The 23,775-nt window shown below is 39.1% G+C and overlaps 1 protein-coding gene across 4 annotated transcripts in view; it reads right to left on the bottom strand.

Moving 5' to 3' along the window:
* Positions 1 to 23,775, bottom strand: part of THSD4 (thrombospondin type 1 domain containing 4) — a 268,563-nt gene that overhangs the window by 43,062 nt on the left and 201,726 nt on the right. For all 4 annotated transcript variants that reach the window (XM_040077771.1, XM_040077769.1, XM_040077770.1 and 1 more), the window contains one exon: positions 11,548 to 11,752. In XM_040077771.1, the coding sequence (XP_039933705.1) occupies positions 11,548 to 11,752 (205 nt within the window). The remainder of the gene's footprint in view (positions 1 to 11,547; positions 11,753 to 23,775) is intronic.

Below are 23,775 nucleotides of genomic sequence, written 5' to 3'. Positions count from 1 at the left end.
TTCACAAACAAACAGAGCAGAATAAAATTCTGTAATTTTCCTTTGTAGTTCTCCAAAATCTTCACAAGTGCTCAGAACTGAGCTGACAAAAACAGGCATGGGGAAGGGATCCTCTGTTCATTCATAAAGCAATGAACCTTTCCTTAAAGTAACTCACAAACTTTGAAGTTTCAATGCAAAATAGCTCTCCCTCTAATAAAGCTAACTGCTGGCAGAACAATAAACTAAGTCTGGTGCTCATTACGACTCTGTGAACAGTTTCAAAACAATCCACGAGCAACTCTTCTGAACTAGAGACTCCAAAGCTTCAGGGATGAACTACGATGTGCTATTTAGCGAGGCAAGGGTTAGAGGAAAAATCAACTTCTCACTGTATCAATAGATAGAGTCAGAAGAAACCACAAGTTCTTAAGATTACGTGCTTTAGTTTTAACAGACACCCGGGAGACTTTTCTTCAGAAGTCTGCTTTGCTAAAAATGCAACAGAAAATTTTGATGCCAAAAAGCTGCAACCTCTTGACACAAATTTAGGATAGCATCAGCCTTCACCATCTTTTTTTTTTTTTTTTTTCCTTTTAAACTGGCAGAAGACAACTGAAGAAAGGTATTGTGTGCTCCTAAATTTAAGCTCACACCAAACAAGTTTTCACAACTTGGCCTTCCCCTGCATTAATTAGGCTTGGGGAAGGAAAGAAAAAGTATTCTGTAAGAACAATCAAAAAATCTGAGGAACTATCCTTCTGAATATAGAACAACCTCTTCCACTTTTGCCAGATGCTTGAGGAAAATTCAATCCACCCAGTCCCCTGCAATATGAACCTAGAAGAGAATGAAGCGTTATGACAGAAATTCAACAGCAAACTTTTAATTCCACTTATTGAAGGAATCTTAATTCTGCAGTCTGATGAACATCAGCAGACCCATTACACGCTAAGGTGTTTCCTTAGGTCCTTACAAGGAATTGTAATGACGAAGCCTCATTTCACCAATAAAAATGCATCTCTTTCCCAAGTTTTCCAAAGCTCTGGAATGGCTTATCATTTAAATGCTTGGTTAGAGCCCTCCTAACAGGCCTGCTCTTGCTCCTCCTTGCAGTTCAGTGAAACTCCTGCACACAATCCTTATTTGAAGTTACGCTCAGGTGTTCCAGGACTTGCAAGAGGTTTTCCAGATGTGGAGGAGCCCTCATGCCACGGCAGTCACACCAAGTGTTCTCCTGCCTCAGGGCTGTGTGCTTCTCTTCCACAGAAGAGCTGGAGTGGGGGAATGGAGTGAAGGCAATGGACTACGGATTAACCCAAATAACAGCTGCAGCTGGACTGTTACACCCTCAAAACCCTTCCTTAGCACTTCATGGTTATCAGCAGTCAACAGATACTCAGTTGTTCAGTCCTGGGGTCCCTAAGCCATGTCCAGATTAGCCATGCAAGCTGGCAACCTTTGCCAGGTAGCTCATTTCAATGGTTTTTAAACCAGCCCATAAGCTCACAGCAGACATTCACCTGACCCACATCCCTCAACACACTCCCAGCGCTGTCAGAACTGCAGTAATTCGGTATTCAAAAAATGGAGTCATGACCGTGGGGCAGCCACTGCTGCCATGGGTACGAATATGAAAGGGAGACTGGGTCTATAGTGCTTCTAAGCACCCAAATTCTTCTGACACAAACTGTTTGAAGTAATATTCAATAGAAAACAAAGACACTGGGCAAGCTAAGAAATAACGGATAAAGTTTAATCTCCCTTGACTAACTTAATCATACAGTCTATAAATCAAGTTTTAAATCCCCATATATATTGCGTATTAGAAAAGACTTGGATTTCTTTTGGAATTTAATGCTGCAATATAAAAATATTCTCTGCAGATGAAATCTCTTTATTGGATCCGGCCATGAAGCCACTAATCATGTAGAATTTCTACTGGGTGATTATTTTACTAAAAGAGATTTTGAAAAGGGTAAAACCCAAAAATGTTGAAATTGAGCAGTTCAAAGGAAAATAAGAGAAGGAACAGCAAAAAAAAAAAGTTTATTTTGCAGAATCAAAGATGTAAGAACACATTCTATCTGACTAGATCAAGGGATGCTTAAGGAACAAAGAAAGGTTTTTTGCTATCCAAAAGAGAATTTTGCTCAGAATAAAATAAGATTAAGGAATCAAAGAATGCTGCACAGAAATATCTGTGACAATTGAAACCAGGTTCTCAACCACTTTTTCTTAAGTTTTGTTGTGTAGCAGTTGAACAGCTATTTAAATTAGTAACAACTTCTCCTCTTGGCACAAAAGGAAAGAATTGTGTCTTCATGAGATTTGGGAATTTGCCTATGGATACTTTATGAAATTGGACTGACTCTGGTCATTCTTTATGCACAGCTAAGCCACAGAATAAAATTAATTTTGAATTAAAGTTTGTAAGATTTGTAAGAAAAGGAGAAGAGTATTGCATCAGACCAATGACTACACTGTGCTAACAATTTTATAAAGTAGTGCTTATTCCAGGTAAAATACAGCTGAGCAATAGATTACTGCTGATCACTACGGAAGGATCTTCATCAACTCCCAAAGCTAATAACTTCCAAAGAGTATATGACATTTCCAACACAGTCATGCTGGGACAAAGGAAGAATGGAGTCTGCTGCATTAGTGAGAGGAGAATTCATTTTACTGAGTATTGGCCAGTGCCATGAGATGAATACACTTAAAGATGCTCCATTAGCACCCACTGCTCAGAGAGCTTTTAAGAAACTTTGAACAAACAATGTGTTGATATTCCAAACGCTGTGCACCCTTCAAATGAGTGTTTTCACAGAAACTGCCGGTGGTTTGGTCATCAGCTAGAAGACAAAATCTAAAGCTTTGAGATCTAAAAAGGTCCCATTAATTGGGTTCAGATTAATAAAAACTGTTCAAACAGCCCATGTCTTTCATGTTTTAAGGCATCTTCTTTGAAATTTTTGCATTCAAGTTCCTTGGTTCTGTCCATAACTAGAAACAGAAGTCTAATCAAAACACCGTGAGAATGGCTGAAATTAAAGATTTTGGGGTCTGACAAGAAGCAGGAAATACTGAAAATCTTGCAGAGTCAGTACTCCAGTGGCTTCACTGCCAAGGGGGTTTGCAAAGTTATATAAGCAACCAGACTGCTGGGTGTTTTACAAGTCAAAATGAACAGCCAGCCTTTCTGAGTTTCTTCTCACTATTTTGCATATTTCTCTTTATCCCTTCCCCTGCCTTTCAAAGTAATCTTTCCCTATTTCACGAGAAGGAAAAAAACCATTCCTTTAATACAGAACTTTTGAAACAAACACTTCAGTGGGACTCATTGCTGCTGGCTGCTGTTCAGATGATGTATTTGCAGGGCAGATCATCAAAGCAACAGCAGGTTTCAGCTGCTGCTCTGTGGTAGCAAGTGCTGTTTTTATAAGAACAATGCTTACAAAGAGATGGTAAAAAAATACACCACCACCTCTGTCATAAGATGACACAAGTAGGAAATGAAAACGTGATCTCTATGGGTTCCAAAACTGGTCATGACCACAGCCACCAACGAGCAGGTATGAGCCAAAACGCAGAGCCAGCATAGGCAGCTGCAAGGAAACATTCATACTCTTCTTTAAGATACAAAGGATAAAGGCCAAGAAGCAATTTACCTGGAAAAACAGCGAAATGGGGAATTCTCCTGGAGGTTCAGACTAGGTGGAGTCATGAGCCTCCTAGGGAAGGCACCTCTTGCTCAGCACCCCAGCTCAGCGCTATCCCTCAGACCTCCTGCCCTCAGCAAACAAGGAGAAACTCATTTCGAAGCTCCTAAGTGAAAACACTGATGGCAAATGACCTGCAGAGAACGGTGTTGTAAGACAGTGCTGGAAAGCTGGGACACAGACCAAAGCATTTCTGTATTTTTTTTTTAAGATCAGTCATTTAATATATAAAAAAGAATAAAGTAGCTTTCGAGAAAGTATTTCTTTTGTATGTTTTCAAAATGTGCCTGGAACCCCAAAGATTACTATACAGAATATTAGATACCAGCTGGCTAATTAATGAAGCCAGAAGAGAAAAGGTCACCTTAGAATTTACTATAATAAGATAACCCTGCCAGAAACTCTAAACTGTAATTATTAAATAACACCACTAATTGAAAAAAAATATATGGTCAGCAAAGAACAATGTCTTGGATATATTCTGTTCCAACTTCAGGTCATTACACTAGGTAAGATGCTTGTGCAACTTGAATTCATTGGAGGTGAATTCATTAACACCAGGGCTGAATCTCATCCAAAGTCTTAACAGCTTCAAGCGTTTTAGTAAGTGATCATCCCAGCCAAGTAATATATGTTGGCTACAGCAAGATGAACATTTATTTAGTGAAAGAAACACTCCCTGCAGAAAATCAATTTGAAACTATTTTAAGGACAATAATTGAAAGGATATAGCAGTGTAAGTGTGTGTACAGGGAGAACTGGGCATCTTAATATTGAACTACAGATGAGAAATGTTAGAAAGGGAGTGATTACACATCTCTATTTGTCTTGATACACTGTCTCCTATTAGCTTATAACCCTTTTGTATTAGAAGCAAACTTATGATGGTCTTAATTCTCCCTGGTAGCTTATCCATACATCCATTATCCTCTGACAGGAATATGACCACAAAGAGCAAGATCCAAACTCAGACTGACTCAAAACTTCTTGCCGGAATTTGCTTCTAAGATTCCTGTATCCCTAAGATCTCCAGGCATAAACCAGAGACGCCTCATACCTCCACTGCCTTGAACCCTTCACACAGAATATGGGAGCCAGACTGGCTATGGTAAAGGTAATAAACACCACTCAATGTCAGGGCAAGCTGTAGGCCCCACACATACTGAAACTGCAGTTTGCTGAGGAAGACCATGAAATTATTCAAAATCACCATATAAACCCATTTAGCCATAACCAACCAACCACAATACCACACTTTTCAGCTCAAGGAAATGTGACCTGCTCAATTTCTCAGGCCAGCATACCCAGTTTAAACGTAAATCCTGAAGGGAATCTGCCAGCAATTAGCGTAATATTAAATCACAGGCACTGAACAGCGCACCTGCTAAAAAATGCATGTTTGTCTGATCAGACCCTGGCTTCTGCACATTAAATTACAGCCACGGAAAAGCACCTTCCTGGATAGGTCAGCATTAGACACTTCAGTATCGGGGCTGGTTTTAAATCCCTGGTGAAAAGTCTCTTAGGAGACTGGTAGTGCTTATGAATTAAGGCATGGCCACACAGAGAACAATTAATTAAAATCATTATTAATTCAGAGAATCAACATATCTACAACTAGTAATGCTAGCTAACTAAACTGAATTAAGTGGAAAAAGTCAGAATCTTGTAAGCTCATCAGGTCTCTTCTAAAACTGTCATTGAATTTAAACTTTTAAGGTGTCCCAAAATTTCTAAAGCATCTATTAATGGCCAGTCTGGTAGAGTCAGAAAATATCTGACCAAATATAGAATCTGAAGTACTGAAGGACAAGACTGAGTGGAGACAAAGAGATAAGGCAAACGCCAATAACCCGGAGTTATCAAGTCATACTGCCAGTTCCATGATTTTATTGAATACTTGATTTGCAAACATTTTCCAAAAACCCCCCAAGTTCTTCCTCTTCCTGTGTAGTATTTCCTGCCTCTCCAGTTCAGTATTCAGGAAATAGGGATACAACAGTTTCACCAGGATACCTAATCATAAAAAGCATTTCTTAGGAACATTATTCAAAATGTTCTCCTTAAGTTTACATGCTGATTGTAATTGCCTCTTCAGACACTAATAATTCACTCTGAAGTTTCCTTATGGTTTGAACTTGCTGTGTCTAACTTCAGCTTATTTAAGAAGTGATTCCTTAAATCTTTTCTCCGCAGTTTGGAGCACATTGTTGGCTGTACTAAGAACTATCTTTGTTGTTTAACTCCAGCAGAGAACAGTCAAGAGTACAAAGGACAAAAGGTAAAAAAAATAGTTGTTCTTATCCAGATATTGTAATTACATTTGGTTTTAAGTGACGTATTCAGGAAGCCACAGATGCAAGAGACACTGTGACTCTAATGCGCTGACACACACAGGGATGCACTCAATGATTAATACAATGTTCAGGTCCTTGGGAAGGTCTCAAGTCCATCACAATAAACACACACAATAGCACAGCTTTGGGTTACAGCACTCCATAAACTCAAATGACAAATTGCAGGCTCTGGTTTTGAACAGAAATGTAAGAATTATCAATGGAGCACTGGCAGTTCTCGTGCAGGGAGAGCCATTGAGCCCCAGGCACACCGAAGCACTGGAACAGAAGTTTATTATAAGCACATCCCTTGTATAAAGTTCCTTCCAAGCCCTGAAAATTCCACCATGCATCCTCTCCTCCATATTACTATATTCATTGCAGCTTTTTTTGCACAGAAACATTTAATCTTGTGTAAAAAGCAAATTTTTAAAAAATCATTAACAGCAATTAAAAAGTATATTTGAAGAATATTAGTTGATTTAATAAGCACATGAAGGAAATCAATGAGTTTATATTATAAAGCTCTTCACATGATCACAGCAGTGCCTCTAGCAATGTTTATCTTTTAAATTCCTACCAGTGTTCTAATCTAATGCCTTTATTTGCTGTAATTTCGAATCTCTAAAGTGATTTTGAAATGTTATTTTAAGTTCAAGAGTTGCTAACAATCTTTCATCATAAGATATACTGTTTGAATTTTATCTGCTACAGGGAATACTGAATAAAAATGGTTTTCAGAGCACCTTTTCACAGCCCCATTAGTATTAGGCCCTGTTGTTTTCACACAGCAAATTCCTTAAAACCATATTCATGTTCAGGCACACCAACATTCACAAGAGTGCTATTAGCACCCCTTGGACTTTTGTTTAAAAAAATATTAATCTGCAACTTTTATTTTAATCATCAATTGTGTATACTGGCATGTGCTAATAGAAGATGCTAGAAATAGCAGAGTATCATTTTACAGAGCGCAGGGAAAATGGATTAGATCCAAAGATGTCTCTATCTCATTTAGCAGCTGAAATGTTTTAACTCCAGGAAAAACAAAACTGAAATACATAACATATTCCCTGAAGAAACTATAATGAGCTTTACAATTAGCAGCGAAATAAATGCACTATGCAACAAACATCTTTGGAGCAAATAGCACTGAGGTAAGAAACAAACTGTTAGGAGACTTGCCCCCCTGGAATTATCCACCTTCCCATGGACAGGACACCTCAGAGCCCTGTGACGGCAGGCAGCGTCTGCTGCCTTCTCCTGGACTCAATCCCAAACCCACATTGACTCCACTCTCGGACAGCTGCCCCAGAAACAAACTGCTCCTTGAGTTACAGACATTACCAGATTATCTCAATTAAAGTTCATTAGACAGTGCATTTCAAAATGAACACGTTTTCAAGCACTGTATCTTTCAATTCTCTATTAGGCTAAATTTTAATTTGAACTATTGACACCTCCTTCCCCACAGACTGCCTTGCTCTTGAGGCTATTGCTGTGGATAGCAACCAGCTTCTTTCAATTAGGTTCTCAAGATACAATATGCAATAAAAGCACATTCCAGATAATCACTTCAGATCTGTGTTATCTGGCTGTAAATTCTGCCGTTATCTCAAATCCCAGTCCCAAAGATGCAGAGGTATTTCTACTCCAACCCACATGTTTTGCAGCACAAGTGCTGTAACATACTGGTCCCACTGAAGGTATCATGGTCCTACTTAATTCAGTGGCAAGTTTCCCATGTCAGTGTATGAGAACTGTCCAGCTGACAATTACCAGTGGGATAAAAAGTATGTCTTTGTCTCTAGCATGTGACAGAAGTGCTTTGCCAATGGAAAGGTCTGGCCAAGGTCAGCAGTTCTGTTACCAAAAGGTTCTGTTACACGTGAGCCAGTAAGAAAATACTGCTGAAAACTGCTTTGAGAAGTCATTCTGACACGGCTCAGGGCTGCACAGCCTAGAGCCTTCTCTACACTCTATAGAGTTGGTAATACATAGCTTTTTCTCTTAACTGTAAAAAACCACTAGAGTAAATATACAGACTGATGAATACAGCATTAATAGTTATGAATAGCTATTACATAGCACTCCAAAGCTGGACTGCTTTCTTTCCCAACAAACACACACTAGAAAACCAGCATGAGATGTTTCCTGGGGAATTTCAGATACACCTCATGGCTCTATTAGTTATTCTGCTTTGGCTCACTAAGACACCCCAGTTAATGTTGCTGCCCATTCTCAACATGACTGCTGAAGTATTTTCCTTTATGGTATCAACACTCTTTCTACAGTAAAGATCTACAAGAAATGGAAAGCCTAAAAGGAATTTGAATATTTGGCCAGGGGGAGAAGAAAATACTCTATTTGTGCTGTATGAAATTCAGTTAATTCCAAACTGGGATTTTATGAAAAGTTAATTGCAAAGTTCCATGAACAACCAAACAGCCCATCTCCTTTAATCTGCATATTCTGACTACCCAAATAACATTCCAGAAACACTTTAAAGCTTTATATACCACTGTCATGCTTTGTCTTATTAACAGAAGTTTATTGTTTTCCAGTGCAAGAACTTAAACCTTTTATTCTGGAATCACTCCAGCTTGTGTGCAAAACCCAAAAATGCAGTCCTCAAAATGAGCAAACCTCAGTAAGCTGAATCATTCAGCAGAAACATCACAACTGTGCTTTTTACGAAGGTCACAGGCTTTACAAAAATCAGCAATAAACTACTACAAAATAGTTCACAAAAGCAGTATGGAGTTTTCAAACATTTGGATGACTTTTCACTGAGTTTGAAACTCATATTCTTGCCTGCTTTTTCCAGCACCTCCTGATTTTAAAGAAGTAACTCCTTGTGAACATCTTGCTGATTACTTAGTACTTTTGACGAAAGCATGGAGCTTGGTAAACCACTTAATGAAACCACATGGAACTCAAGACAATCTCCCAAACAGAGAAAAACAGGGTTACTGATACCTAGGAACATCTGCTGTCATCTCCTAAAAAACCAAGAAATCTTCATGACCTTGAGCTGACTTCCAATTTTGCATTGATGAAACTAAAATGTAAAAAGTGAAAGGAAAACCAAACCCAACCAACTTATGCTCCTTGGAAAAAAAAAAAGGAATGGCGCTTACAAGCAGCTCTCGTGGCTACAACTGGATTATGATGGAGCAGGGTATTGAAAAATCAGTTTTGCAAAGCACTCAACTACATCCTTAAAGGAATGGCTGCTGGGTTATTTTTCTTGTTGCTGCTGCAGCAAAAGGATTTTTTTTTTTTTTTGTTATTTTTAAAGTTCAAGACTTCTGCTTATTACCATAAATATAGAGAAAACAGTAAATGCCAGATCTGAGTTTTCAAGTTTCCCAGCTCCACCAGTGTTATGTGCACTATAGAAATGTCTAAATTCTGAATGCTATTTTATCAGTGAGAAATTTGTGACCACCAACATGCCAAAAACCCAACTTCATAATTACCATTTCACTTGTCCAATAAATTGTTCGATAAGCCTTTCTCTTAGTTTCAACTTTCTGATCTGCTTGAACATGTTCATTTCTGTCCGGGTGTAACTCACCTGCCTCAATAAACCAAGTTTATTGTGTAACAATGTAAGCAGAGCGGCTACAGTCCTTCTAGGCTGGAATTACATCCTCAAGAATTCCTAACATGGGAGGGAGCTGGCAAATTTAGCAGACTAAATCCACACCAGCACTTTAAAATAAAACATATGAAATGTATAAAAACAAAAAAGAAAGAAATAAAAGATGATAGCATAAACCAAGAGCTCAGGGGATAAGGAGTTAAGGAATAGCATGGGAAAGAAAAACTCTGTCACTTTCCCATACATGCCAACAGCCTAGTTATTTTAAATCAAAAATGTTACTCCCTTTTTGTCCTGCCCATTACAAAAATGTTAAAGTGGGTCAGGACATTTTAGTACAGTTAAGGAAGTTTTTCTGCCAGCTGTTTTCAGATGCTGGCACATAAATCTGACAGAAAAACTGCATTCAACTCCATGATTTTAGACATTAGTAATGTGACTACTTTCACTGTACTGCCATGTCAGCTATGTTCTCACCCATTTTCTACCACATGTACAAGTATCCATGGAAATTCTTTAGATAGAATTATTGGTTTAGTTCACCATCAATTAAGTTAGTGTTGATGGATGCTATACAAACTGCTCTCATGAAAAAACAAATTCTGGTGTATGCTGGTATATAATGTATCAAAACACCACTTGGATGAAACCAGGACAAATTAGAACTAAGGAGACCACCCAGACAACAGGTTCAGAACATTTGGCTTTCTTGGACTGCGGATAGCTTATTTTAGTTCTTCCATTTTGAAGTAATTTTTTGGTAAAACTATGGAACTCACTTTCCACTTCAGACGGTTCCCCATAATAAACTCCCATTTACAGACAACGTTTCTGTAGAATTCATTTCCACTCCAGCAGGAATTAAGGGGAAAAAAGCAGAAAAAGAAAGTAGAAGCAATTCCATAACGAGCACCTTCCTTTCTTGTACCTGAGCAGCAGCTGAGATGCTTCACACACCAGAAGGGAGAAAAGGCAGCTGTCCAACAAGAGGACTGGCATTTGGAACTTCTAGTACAGCTAGACAGTTCTAGCAATAACCAAGCTAGCACAGTTCTCAGGTGCCTCCAATTTTGCCATCTGCAATGGTAATTTTTAAAAGATCTAAGGATGGTGAAAACTGAAGGGTGAGGGGCAGGTTTTACAAATCATAAGTAACTCCTCTCTCCAGTCCACTCACCAGAATTGCCTATAAAACATGTAAAAATGTAGACAAACTAAGGGCTTTGTAACCTGGGAACACAACAGGTTACAGTGGGGAATACAGTTCATAAATGCACACAAGTCTGATGTAGATTCCACATAATCTCTAATTTGCAACCCACTATACATACCTAGAAATATACATTAAGATGTTATATTACTATAAATATTCCAGGATCTTCCATGGTTTTGAATTAAGGACCTGCTTTAGAATAAACAACTGTACAAAGACCTTGGATTCTGTGAATACCTCCTCAATACAAATTATCTCAATAAAATATTTATATACATTCACTTTGAAAGAACCGAAACTTTTTGGCAATCAGAAGATGCTCTTTTCTCCTCAAGCAGCCTTTTATATAAACAAGCATCCACTTGGCAGGATTCCTGACTGATCAGAGAAGGTTAATGATGTGGGAAAGGGAAACATCACAGCGGAACCGACTAATAGGAGACACTAAAGCCAAGTCAGACAGACAGGGAAATAGATTGTAACAGGTCTACAATGTTTGTCATGCAAGATCAATCCAGAATTAGAAACAGCCAGTTAGTTCTGATCAAAACACCTGTTTAATGATTTATTTTCTTTCCTCTCTTCTTCTTGACATTGATTTCACGCTGCTCAGAAGGCCTTTCCTGGCATAACCTCCACCCAGTTGCACTAGCACACAAAGCATTCTTCATTCACTGAGATGCAACTTACCCAAATAGTTGTTGCTCTTTGACATCTCAGTAATGTTGATTTTAGTAGCTCCTTCAGGAATTTCCACTATCTTGTGGTAGCCAAGATTTGTTAGCGTGTGTTTGAAAACTCCAGACACAACCTTGCAAGCAGTGTTGTCCCCTCCACATATTCCACACTTGTCAATCACCTTGTCAGAACCCAGATAGTCGTCACAGCCAATGCTCTGCAAAATAAAGTAAGATTTCTTTTTCCAAGGTCTTACAACTGCGGACTTTGGACATAACAACCGAGCACAGTATGGCTTTCAGAGAATCATCAATTCTGAAATTATTTTGTGAATTAGCATTTTCGCAATGACTTCTGTATGGATAAAAGAAGTAAAACCCAAAGGGTTCTCAGACTCGGCATTTTCAGGGTAGCCAACAGGTTTTTACATCCAGCCAGGCAAAATCCAAGAACACACCCTGAGCAGTAATGAATGCACTGATCATACTGATTGCATACTCTTCAGCTGAAAGAAAAGCTGAACAACATAGTTTCCACGGCTGCTGCTCAGAAAAGTCGTGGAGAGCTATGATTTTGTTATAATTCAAAACAGGCTTTCTACAGAAGCAGAACTACTTCCTATATAGTCTTGCCTTCATCTCCTCTAGAAGTGAGCACTCAGCCTGTTCTCTCCCAAAGAGGTGTGTGAGAAATCTTTACACCGCATCTAGACAGTTAGAGAAGAAACCCACCCGTTCTTCAAGTAGAAAACTTTTAACTCACTCGGTAATACGCACCTGGACAGGATAGTTTAAAACAAAATCGTTTGCTAGAATCACAGAATGCTTTGGCCTGGAAGAGGACCTTGAAGATGATCCAGTTCCAGCCCCTCTGCCATGGGCAGGGTCACCTTCCACTAGACCAGGCTGTTCCAAGCCCCATCCAACTGATCTTGATTTGTACAATCCACAAAACAGCTTCCCTAAGATGAGATGCCAAAGGAATCCTGGATGACCAGGGATATAACCGTGTTTTTGCAAAAACAACACTGCCGGCCATTTTTTCTAACAGTCTAAAAAACAAATTATTGGAGATAAATCAGCTTCTGTTTTGTGACAACACAGAAAACACTTGAGCAGCAAGCCAAGGAAGAGATTTTATGTCCTGGAATTTTGATATTGGTTATGGCCTAAGTATAGCCTGGAGATAAGTAGGAATTTGTGACTGCCCTACAGCTAAGCAGCATACAGACAAACCACACAGGATTTACTTCTGGAGTACAGGCTTGAATTTGACTTGGCTAGTGAGGAAGCTCCAGATCCTTAGGAGACAGCTTTAAGATAAGCAGCAGATATTTGTCATACCTCAGGGCAACACCTTTATGTTATTAACGAGCAGAAAATCAGCTGCATGTAATTAGAGGCTCTGTATTCCTCAGAATAAAAAATGGTTTTATTTGTGAAAAGAGTAGAAATGCCCAGCTCAAGGCTCATTGTTACAGGCATCATTGTACTTATGCCTTGGAGACAAGACATTCCCCAAATCCTTTAAAACATGGCAGAGTTGCTCTACCCAGCACCAGGATGTCCAGCAAAGAAACCCCTGCAACTCCCACACCCCCCAAAATTACACGGGCTGCTTCCAGACATCGCGTTAACATTTCATCCAGCCGCTTTCACACGAGGACATTGGGGGTTACAACATCAGGAGCTTGTCAGAATACCAGACATCTGGGGCTTCACTCCTATTGTATTCCATTGATAGCTTACTCAGGAGAAAGATGTGAGAGTGATCACCAAAGGTATTCCGGCAAGAACTACAAATATAATGGAGCAGAAGGACTTCACAGTAAGTACTGGCTTTATTCACAGCCACTGAAGCCAGCAGTAGGGTGTTCTCCAACTTCAGCATATCAATAGCAATACTGGAAAATCAATCCAAATCTCCCAGTCCTCAAAGAAAACATAACTAACTTCTGTCACAGATTTTGAAACTAAATTTTATTATTCTACTTCACCATTGTGTCCTATAAAGAGATACAAGAATAATGATATCCACAAGGTGGCACTTAGAATCCTTTTGAAATCAAAATGTAGGTCTTCGCAAAACAATAGAAAAATTTAATTTCTTATACCTAAATAGGAAGCTGATATTGCACATCTTTTCAAATCAGCCTTTACCACATGAGCAACAACTCCTGCTACTTTGCTACCAGTAATACATTCTTAAAAATTTATCAATTTATCAGTCAACCCAAGGATTTCTTTTGCTTTGCAATGCAATGCAATGTCCTACTAAACTGAAATGAAAAAGGAGTCTCAAACTGTTCTTTCTTGTATCATATCTTCTCCTTGTCTGGTGACCAGGTGGACTCCATTTATCAATCATAAATAAATATTTTAATCCAAATCCTCATGTCTTTTCTCCAAAGAAATCCTCACTGACTTCAAAGTTGACATCAACTGGAAATTTGCCAAGTCACAGAAGTTGGCCTCTTTATGGATTTGACAGGGCAGAATTGTATCAATTCCATGGTCTTCACAATGCAAAATTTACTAACAAATTTAAAAGACTTTTGGATTTAAGTGTGTCAAACAGAAGTATGTTGTTGTATTTTTTTCTTTCACACAAATTTTTGTGTAAAATTAAATCACTCCCATTGAGTCTGGGAAAGTAAGAAAGATCAAGTTAGGAAGTCCCTGAGAAAATTCTATATACACAAATCATTAGGACCAGACAAGGTCACGGTGATTGGTGGTGATGCCTAAAAAGCAACTGTCACATCCATCTTCATTAAGGGCAAGGAGGACCTGAGGCTCAATTGCAGGTTGGTCACCCTAACAGCCCTCAGAAAGACTGCAGAGCCAATCCTCATGGAAGTCATTTCCAAATGTAGGAAGGACAAAAACCAAACCAAACCAACAAACAAACAAAAGAGAGACGACTGGGATCAACCATCATGGACGTACCAAGGTCAAATTGTGCCTGAACTTGTGATTCACTGACAAGTTCAGCACATGAGTGGAGAGGAATGGATGTTCTGCGCCTCAGCTTTAGCAAGGCCTTCAGAGTCTCCCTTAGAATCTAACAGCCACACTGAGGAAATTCACACTGGGAAAGTTGACAGTAGGTAGGTGGCCAACTCCCAGACATGCTGCTCATGTAATCCTTTCCCTGCAGGCAGGAGGTACAGCAGATTAGGAACAAGAAAGCACATACTGCTTTGGCATCTGAAAGCTCTGGCTCTTCATCTTTCAGAACTACAGTTTGCATTAGTGGACTTAGATTCCTTTCCCAGACAGCCAGTTTCTGATTTTTCACTACAACTTTGTTTCTTGTCTATGATAAATCTCTCTCCTCTCCCCTAGGAAGGACACTCTTTTTTCTGAGTTTTTTCCTTCAAAGTCTAAGCCAGTCTGCCTAGAGATTGGCTGGATGGCTCTCCCCTCAATGTGTGAAGAAACTGAGCATAATAACACTACTTTTCTCTGGCCACTGTTAAAACCTTTGACTTACACATACGATCTTCTATATTTAACTGCTACAATTAGAGAAACATAATCGCTTTCATTTCTCTCTGTCTGTGAAGGGCATGGAATGAGACACCATTGAAGATGTTATGAGTGCTGGAGAATAATAGCCAGCTCACGCCATTTTAGTAGAAGAGCATTGAAATGCCAGCACACAGCCTGTGTTTGAAGCATTTCACTGCAGACGTCAGTGCGAGGTCTGGTGGTGCATGTTCTCCAGTGGCAATGAACTGAACAGGCTGCTCAGCAGTGAGGGGCCACGGCGATACTCGAGTGAGAGGTACCTTCAGAAAACCTCCCAAGGCAGAGCACAACAAAGCCAGCAGAGCCTGCTTGTCTCACTTCAATGCCTCACACGTCTTCAAGGTCGCAGCCTAACCCTCATTTGCTTTACGAATCAAAGGAGCAATGTTGAGAATTTACATTCAACCACAGGATAACAAACAACATTCTAATGGCTCTCACTTGATTTGTGGTTAGCTATAACCATAACTTTTACCCAAACATTTGATCCTGCTTTGGCTTTCAAATATTTCCTGCTGTCCAGAGACCTAACGCTCACAAATCTTTGATGCTATTTACAGCCCCACACGATTAGATTGTGGTCACATCCAGATGTGGTCGACTTAATTAATCACAGATTTTCTTACCTGCACAATAGCTGGTTTCATTACCTATCTGTGTTTTATGCTAAACTTCATTTGGTCAGGTAAATTTCAGACAGTAAGAAGAAGCAAGCTATTAATTTTTGACAATGTAAAGAATTCAAATTATATTTATAGTATGTAGATATACACCAGTTTAGTGGAAAAACAAAACAAAACAAAACTGTTCACGCAAAGACATATTCACTAAGATATTCAGCATTTTCTCTATTGGCTAGAAAATTACTTGAGAGGAAAAATGTCTTATTCTTGCTACAATGGAAAAACTAAGCCATCCAGGAAAAGGAATCATGTGAAAAAATGGTCTTAGAAATATCAACTAGTAACAGATAATAAAAAAGGATTAAAAAAATCTAAAGTATGCATCTCACACTGATACCTCTGACAGACAGGAAAACAACTTCTCTCATGTTGTTTCAAGAAAAGATATTCTAAATGGAACTTGTAGCTCTCCCATACACAAACCTGATGTAAGGTCTACGAAACCTACCTAAACCCCCAGCAACTGCAGCAATAAAAACCTGAATATAAACAGGCCATTGCTATCAAAGTTAAGAGAGCTATTCAGCTTTGAGACCCCGCTCTCCAAAGGGCTTATTAAAGGAGTTTACTTAGGTGTTTTGAAGGGGCTGTGTTAGCAGCATTTAAGAGTGAAGAAGATGAAGAAGTCTAATCCTAACATGCACATTCCATTGGCAAACACCCCTAGAAGGTGAATGCAGGGCTTGTGGGTGTCCCCATTTGATCCCATATGGTTCAATCAGCAGCTCTCATTTCTGCCTGGGTTTGGAGGAATCTCTTACCCACTCCCAGGAGCCTCTGGCACTGAATCCAGCCACAGCACATGACCCTACACAGAAGGACAGCAGTTTCACCATGGCTGGGCCCTGGGCCAGGCTGCTCCCATACACACCTGCTGTTAGACCACTCACAAGCACACCCAGGGTCCTGGGGCCTCACTTCTGAGGCTTGGTGCTTTCAACCTAATCAGATCGCTCACGTTCACTAAGAATGGAAATACTGTGATAGAAAAAAAAAACTACCAGAAGTACCTCAAACTGAAAGTTTGACTATTTTTTCTGGTTATGTGAACATTAAATTTGCAACTAGAAGTTCCATACCCTGAAAGTTCTAATGCTCAAGAGGTACAACAGGTTCAAATAATATATGCACCTCTAAAATACACTAATTGTTTTTTCACTTCAGAAAATTTAAAACCACAAAGACAATACAGCTGCTCTAGTCCCAAAGCAGGCTAAATCTAATCTGAAATAAATATTCCTATATCGCATATTAACAAAGCACTCACATCTGTTTGAATATACTGATCTGCTGCAAATATGCCAGGTCACTTGATATCCCAGATTCAGCAAGAGTAGGCAAACTCTGTGCTTCTATTTATACAACTTATCTGGAAAAGCAGAAAACCATTTCAATATCTAAGGTCAGATACCAATTCCACACAATATAGTTCTTTAAGATGGGTATCTTTTTTCCTAAAATTAATACACGAAGGGCATATTTGTGATGTCTACCATAAGGCTAAAGCCTTCAAAAATGTAGACAGGACTTGGATACACAGAGATAATGAATTTAGTAACAGTGTAGTCTGAAAATTTATGAAACAATTCTCCAAATCTAGCCCAAACTGACCTTGTTGGCAACGACAAGAAACAGTTAAACAAAATCATACAGTTCATGTAGTTGATGGTAACTCGGCCTTTTTAAAACACATCTAAGTGGCTAAAGCTAATGCATGTCAGCACCACCCTGATCATATCTCGGTATTAGTGTAGGCAAGGAGTGCCATGTCCATTTCAGGATTCAATGAAAGGTCTGCACAATTCTTTTCAAAAGAGTGGTACTTCAGAGAACAAGTGTAAAACCCCATATAACCTCACCAAAGTTAGGGCTGTTTCCTCAATGCCACACACTGACTCCTTGCCGACCACAAAATGCTGCCTTTTAATTATTTTCTGAGCTTTTACAATACCTACCATTGTTATTTTCTGGTTCAATGAATGTCATAAAGAACATAAACAGTAATAACGTTTGAAGCCAACCTGAGGAAGAGAGTGAAGAATACAAACAGTTTCAGTTATGAGTGGTGTTGAGAGCAGCCTCCTGAGCACTTACCGACAAACAGCAATGAGCCACTGCTTCTATGGCAACTATTTCATTGTTTCAAGGGAATTTCTTTGGCATGGTGACCTTCTGATGCTGTTTTTGTCCTGTCCTCTAGGAACAGGAGATGGAATAGATGCCCAGTCCATTTTTCTGTTTGAATGACGCAAAAATACAATCAGTTCCTTCTGAAAAATCAGAAGTGGCAGAGGAGCCACTCCACAGCACAGGAGACAACTCCAATGGCACAGCCTGGAGTAGAAGCCACCATTCAGTACAGCTCTATTTTCTCCATCCTTGGTGCTGAACAGTATCACTGCAATTAACATGTTAATTATTAAACAACATGGGTGATTCACCCAAATAAACACAATTTATGTATTTACACAAATACAAATGCTTTCTCTTCTCACTATATGCAGCTGTAACTGCATACTTGCAAAAACTTGCAAAGATGTCTTTCAGACTTACAGGTTCAAGTTTTCTACTTTTTAATTTTATTCTTGCAAAGCTCTATTTGAGCTTGCAGGACTGAAATACTAAAGTTTTTCCTATCCTATAGAAAATAATAGCCGTCAAAACAAAGTTGGGGGCAGGAGAGGAGTGCTGTGAAAATGCCCTGGCAAACAATGGAATCTGAATGGAGTTTTACATACTCCTGTTGACCAGAATTTAGGAAAGGGGGCAGTGCACCCTAGCGCTGTTATATGAGTTAAGTACAAAGTCCATTTCATATTTAGGCAGCCGGATTTTTTGGCTGTATGTAAATGCTGTAGGGGGAGGAGATATGCAAATCTAAGAGGGAGGAGACCACAAGAGCAGAAGACGCGATGGCACATGAAGCTCCTTCCAAATGTGTGACCACATCACAACTGCCAGAAATAGGAAAACCCATTTTCTACAAACACAACAAATACCTGTGAAAATTTCTCTGTGGAAGAATCTACACAGCTTGAGATCATTTCTCTTCAGAATCCCATCTGGCCCTGAGCATTTATCAGCCTTTTTAGATTTATCTTAAAAGAGATGATCCTTTGCTCTTCAGTCAACAAGGACTGGATTTATCTAGTGTTTGGTTCTGAACACAGCATTGTTGGAAGGTTTGTGCCAAGTCCTATGTGATTGTTCAGAAACATCCCTTCTGATTAACATTTATTATCATTATATTACAAAGGGAGTTTGTGGTAACAGACTTGGAATGAGTCTGCTGCACTCCATCCCTACTTACAGAACTCACATGAAGATGGGCAGAATAAAGTTCTGGAAAAACAAGTAATTAAAATTATCCCTCTTTCTACAACAATCAGCATGATTAATATAAAAAATAGTTATACAGAAAAGCGTCTTTTTAGACAAAAGCAAACCCTCCTTTTCACTTGTTTTAATGGACTTCTTACATGGGACAAACCAGTTTACATCACTTGTCATGCTCAACACTACCAAGTAATGGAATTTATGTTTTGAGTGAAATTTTTGCAGCCAGAAACCAGGGAATTTGGTTCTTTATAATGTCTCTATTCTCTTTGATACAAAGTCCAATTCCTAGGATGCTGCTTTTTCTGTAACTCAGAATTGCAGACTAAAATCCCTTTTCTAGGCTTCTAAACCTATTCAGACAAGAGTGAAGCAGTTTCTCATAGAAACCCAAAACTTAAGAATGGTCTTTCTCTAGATAGTGCCACTGAATGTGCCAAGTTCCTTCCTCAGTTACCTGAGTATAGGACTTCATGGGGCTTGCATAGGGGTTAGATTTAGCAGCTTGTATTACAAAAGAAGTATTCCTGAAACCTAAGGCGTTTTTAAAGCTGCTATTTAACTAAGCTCTTTTAAACATCTCAAAGTAGACATGAAAAGGTAAGGAATACTAGAATCCACAGTGATTTGACCTTTCTATCACTAAAGATCTAAAATAAATTCCCTTTGTAAATTTTCAACATTTTTCTATATTTTAGCAATTTCTTACTACTTGCCAGACCAAGACATATAGTCAGTTATAAGCAATACTCTTAATTTAGTTTGTCAATGTATTTCAGTGCTGAAGCCCTTTACATTTTTATTTCTGTTAATCAGAGAGATGTGCAAACCACCAGTGATGAAGTCCCTGAGTAATGGAAAACTGCATGCATTTCTCTATTTTGATTGGCTTACAAATAAGGACAAAAATGGGGCCTAATGCCCTCCTCAGAAGGATGTGTGCAACTTCACCACTGTATCAATAATGACTTCATCCTTGATTTACATTAGGAATTCCTGTCTCTTAGTATTTTCTAGCTCATGTGAAGATATTCAGGTTAGCAAAAGAGCCCCAATTATGAAGAGCTTCAGAAGAATCTCAAGGCCCTTTGAATGATTAGATTCAATTACGAAAACTCTCCCACTATATTACAAGAACACAAATATAGAAGTCCTTGCAAGTCACATCAAAGGTCTGTTATCCAAAAGCATCAATTTGCATAAGAGTGACCCTAAAGCTAGGAAAAATGTACACTATTTTGTCAGAATACGTTTCCAGGCTTCATTTTTACTAGAAGGCACGAAGACTTCTTCAGTCAAATATCATGTCTTTCTATCATTTAGTAGTCCTTTACTGAATATGCTTAGCTTCCTTCCTGAAATTTAGGAGGCGTAATTCCTACGTCAGCCAGTTCCACTTCATGCCACATCATCTCTGTTTGAGAAAAGCACTGGGTAATTTCTGCCAGTGACTCGGACATCTTGTAATGAGACAGACAATGACAATCATTTCACATTCTCCATGAACTCTCAGGTTTTATGGACTTCACTCAATCAGTCATTCTCACCCAAGTTACTGTTTTTCCAGACTGAAATGTTCATGCTACTCATGTTATTCCATTCCCTTGTCATCTTCACTGGCTTAACTGCACCTCCTGTGCTTCTGAATGGTCCCACCTGAGCTGGGGAGGCCATGCATCTGAGATGGCTCACATATGTCCATCCATCTACACACTCATACCCAAAACACACACAGAACAACCTGCTCTGGTCTGCACTGTTTTCTTTATTCCTAACTTCTTTTCTTTGAGGCATTACCTTCATTTCAACAGACTCATACTCCTTTCCTAACCTCATTCTTTCAATATCCCTTACTTTAGTGCCTATGGAGGAGGGTGTTACATCTAATAGTTTTAATAAAGCTAATTGTTTCTAAGACTCTTTTAGGAATGTACATTTTTCAAGAGTTCAGTCCTGGTTTAAACATCATTATAAGCTCTGTGCAGACAGAGCCACAACCGCATTCAGAGTGTTTTCTCAGGAGGGAACTCATTAAAGGTTTGGTTAATTTTGGCAGGCCAAGCAAAAGTCTGATACGCTCGCAAACAAATGCAATCGCACCACTTTCACAACTGACCCAATCATTTCTGAGTTCAGCTCACTGCCATAACTCATATTCTTACTATATTGTTTGTTCTAAATGTTTAGGGAAGGCAAATCCTGCTACTATCTTTCTCCAAATCACTTAAGAGCTCTTGATCTCAAACACTGTTTCCCTGTCTGACTGGAACTATTTCTCAACATCTTTTATCGTCTTTTTTTTGGACATCTTGCCAGGTCAAAATAGATATGAAACCTGCAAGCAGTTTTACAAGGTGAAATTTTTCTCCAGAGCATCATCCATTTTGGAATGCACTGTAAAAGTCACAGCCACAACACTTGAATTCTTTTCTGGGTTTTGAGATAGCCCATCTAACATTTCCTAGAGCACTGAAGTTCAGAGAGTTGCAGTTAGATTCAACAAGTTCTTCAAACTTGTGCTATAGCAAAGACAATCCCAAATGCAACCTCAAATCTGATTTCCTTTGGCTTTCCTTTAGTTGTCAGTGAAAGGGTGAGAATCAAGATAAATCAAGGGCACCTGAGAATTACTGAAAATCTCCTTACTGTAGACTCAACAGCTGTTCAAATACACAAATCTGAGTTTAAATTTTGTTACGTCAAACATCACCTGAATTTCAAACATGAAGATGCCCCCACGAAAAGCAGGAAGACAGCTAAAAGGAATGCAGTACAGTGTTTCCTGGATGACTAGAAGAAAATGGATACATATGCAGCAAAGATCAGATTTCAGGAGTTTTACTATTTTGTGTGTTGCCCAAAGATAGCACAGAGTCACCATGCATTTGTTATGCCCCTTGTATCCTCATTCCTACTTGAACAAAAATCTGCCACTAAGATTTAAAGAAGCTTAAATGGAGGATTGCTCCTGTAAACACTTCACATACTGGGATTCACACTACAAGTGCCTACAACTGCACCACGGCCAGTGCCTGCTCCTGGAGCTGCATCCAGCCAGCACGAGGCATTCACACAAGGAACCCATCCATTTACTTGGCCACTGCAGTGTCTGCACATGTTCGTATAAGAAATGTGTGTAATTGGTGCCATAAGAAATGCATAAGAAAGAAGCATCCAAGTTTGAGGCAGGTTATCTTCCCAGAGAGGACATGTTACACAGGAGGAGACAGAGGGGACTGGCTGCGTTCATAAGGTGATGAGATGTACTCTGAGTCACATCTGTCATCTGCCAGCTTCCCCTTACATTCCCCAGCTCCAAAGGTGAGAGTTCATGGTTCTCGGTCATTTACACGTTTCTGCTTCCCAACACTGCTCCCCTGAATACACAAACCTTCCTAAGCCACACAGAATTCTCAGCTTTGTTCTGTAACAGATTTACAAGTTTTACCTGCTTGCTACGTGTAAATAAATATCCCTATGGGTATACCGTAGTTAACAAATACTTTCATTTTTAGTCATTTCAAAGTTAAAACAAAGAAATATTTTTTTTTTCTGAAAAATAAGGGACAATATATAAAAATATCCCAGTGTAATACTGCTGTAAATTTCTGACTGTTCCATGCTGCTTAATAATACAGAAGTCAAGAACAGAGACTATGTGAGGGACCCTTGAGATGGGAGAAGTTAGATTCACTGTCTTTCTAATAATTCCCAATGCGAAAAGAAGTCTAGCCCTTGCCAACAGACTAGTCCCAACTGGCTTTATGCTAGGCTTGTGTTTATTCAAGTGTTCTCCTTTATGAAGGAAAAACTTGGCTTTATTTCAAGGTAAAGAAAAAAAACCTCCAAGCAGCAAAATATTTTAAGGACAGATGTCTGATCTTGAAACAGCAGCTAACATAGCCAGAATATATTTGTGCAATAAATACTTACTCGCTAGCCCTCTCTTTCAACTGCATGTATTTCTTTTTATCCATGATGTTGCTCACAAAAAAGGTAGCACACAATACAGTGTTCACTATTATAATCTCCTGGGACAACTTTAATTAATTCCTTTATTTCTAATAAATCTGAAATTCAATAACAAGTGTTTGGGTTTGTTTTTTCCCCTCCAGGGGTTTAATTATATCTGTTACACTTGGAACTGTGCTACCAAGAGCGGTGAGGTGCACGGCCCCAACAGCAGCAGCACCCAGGAACGCGATACCTCAGGAATCTCCTCTGAACCCAAGGACCACCCTGACCTGCGCTTCATCCTGCACTGCTCACTGGCACTTGGCTCATGTCCTTGCTTCCTCTCCACCCTGGTGCACCCACCTTCCAGACTACTTGAACTCATACAGTTTCATGCCCAAAGAAAGAAAGAAATACAAGCAGAGCTGGTAACTATAGTAATGGCTAATATTTTCAAATGCTTTCCAGTAGTATCCCTGTTGCTTTTAGATGGTTATAGCTCTGCCAAAACTTAACAACCCACTCTGAAAAATTCCTTGCCAGGGACTTGAAACAAGCTGAACATTTATTTTCAAAGAAAATAAACAGCAAAAATAATTTTGTTCTTTTTTTTTTTTTTTCTTTCCCAGAACCTAGGATTAAATAAAATTGTGTGTTTTGCAAATATTTTTAAAAGAACTTATAACTGGTATACTCAGAAATGCTTGTTCTTTTCTTTTTAAGATCAGGGGCTC

This window comes from Hirundo rustica, chromosome 13, assembly GCF_015227805.2.
Source record: "Hirundo rustica isolate bHirRus1 chromosome 13, bHirRus1.pri.v3, whole genome shotgun sequence".
In the NCBI taxonomy this organism is placed as follows: Eukaryota; Metazoa; Chordata; class Aves; order Passeriformes; family Hirundinidae; genus Hirundo; species Hirundo rustica.
This window is presented reverse-complemented; position numbering and strand designations above follow the sequence as displayed.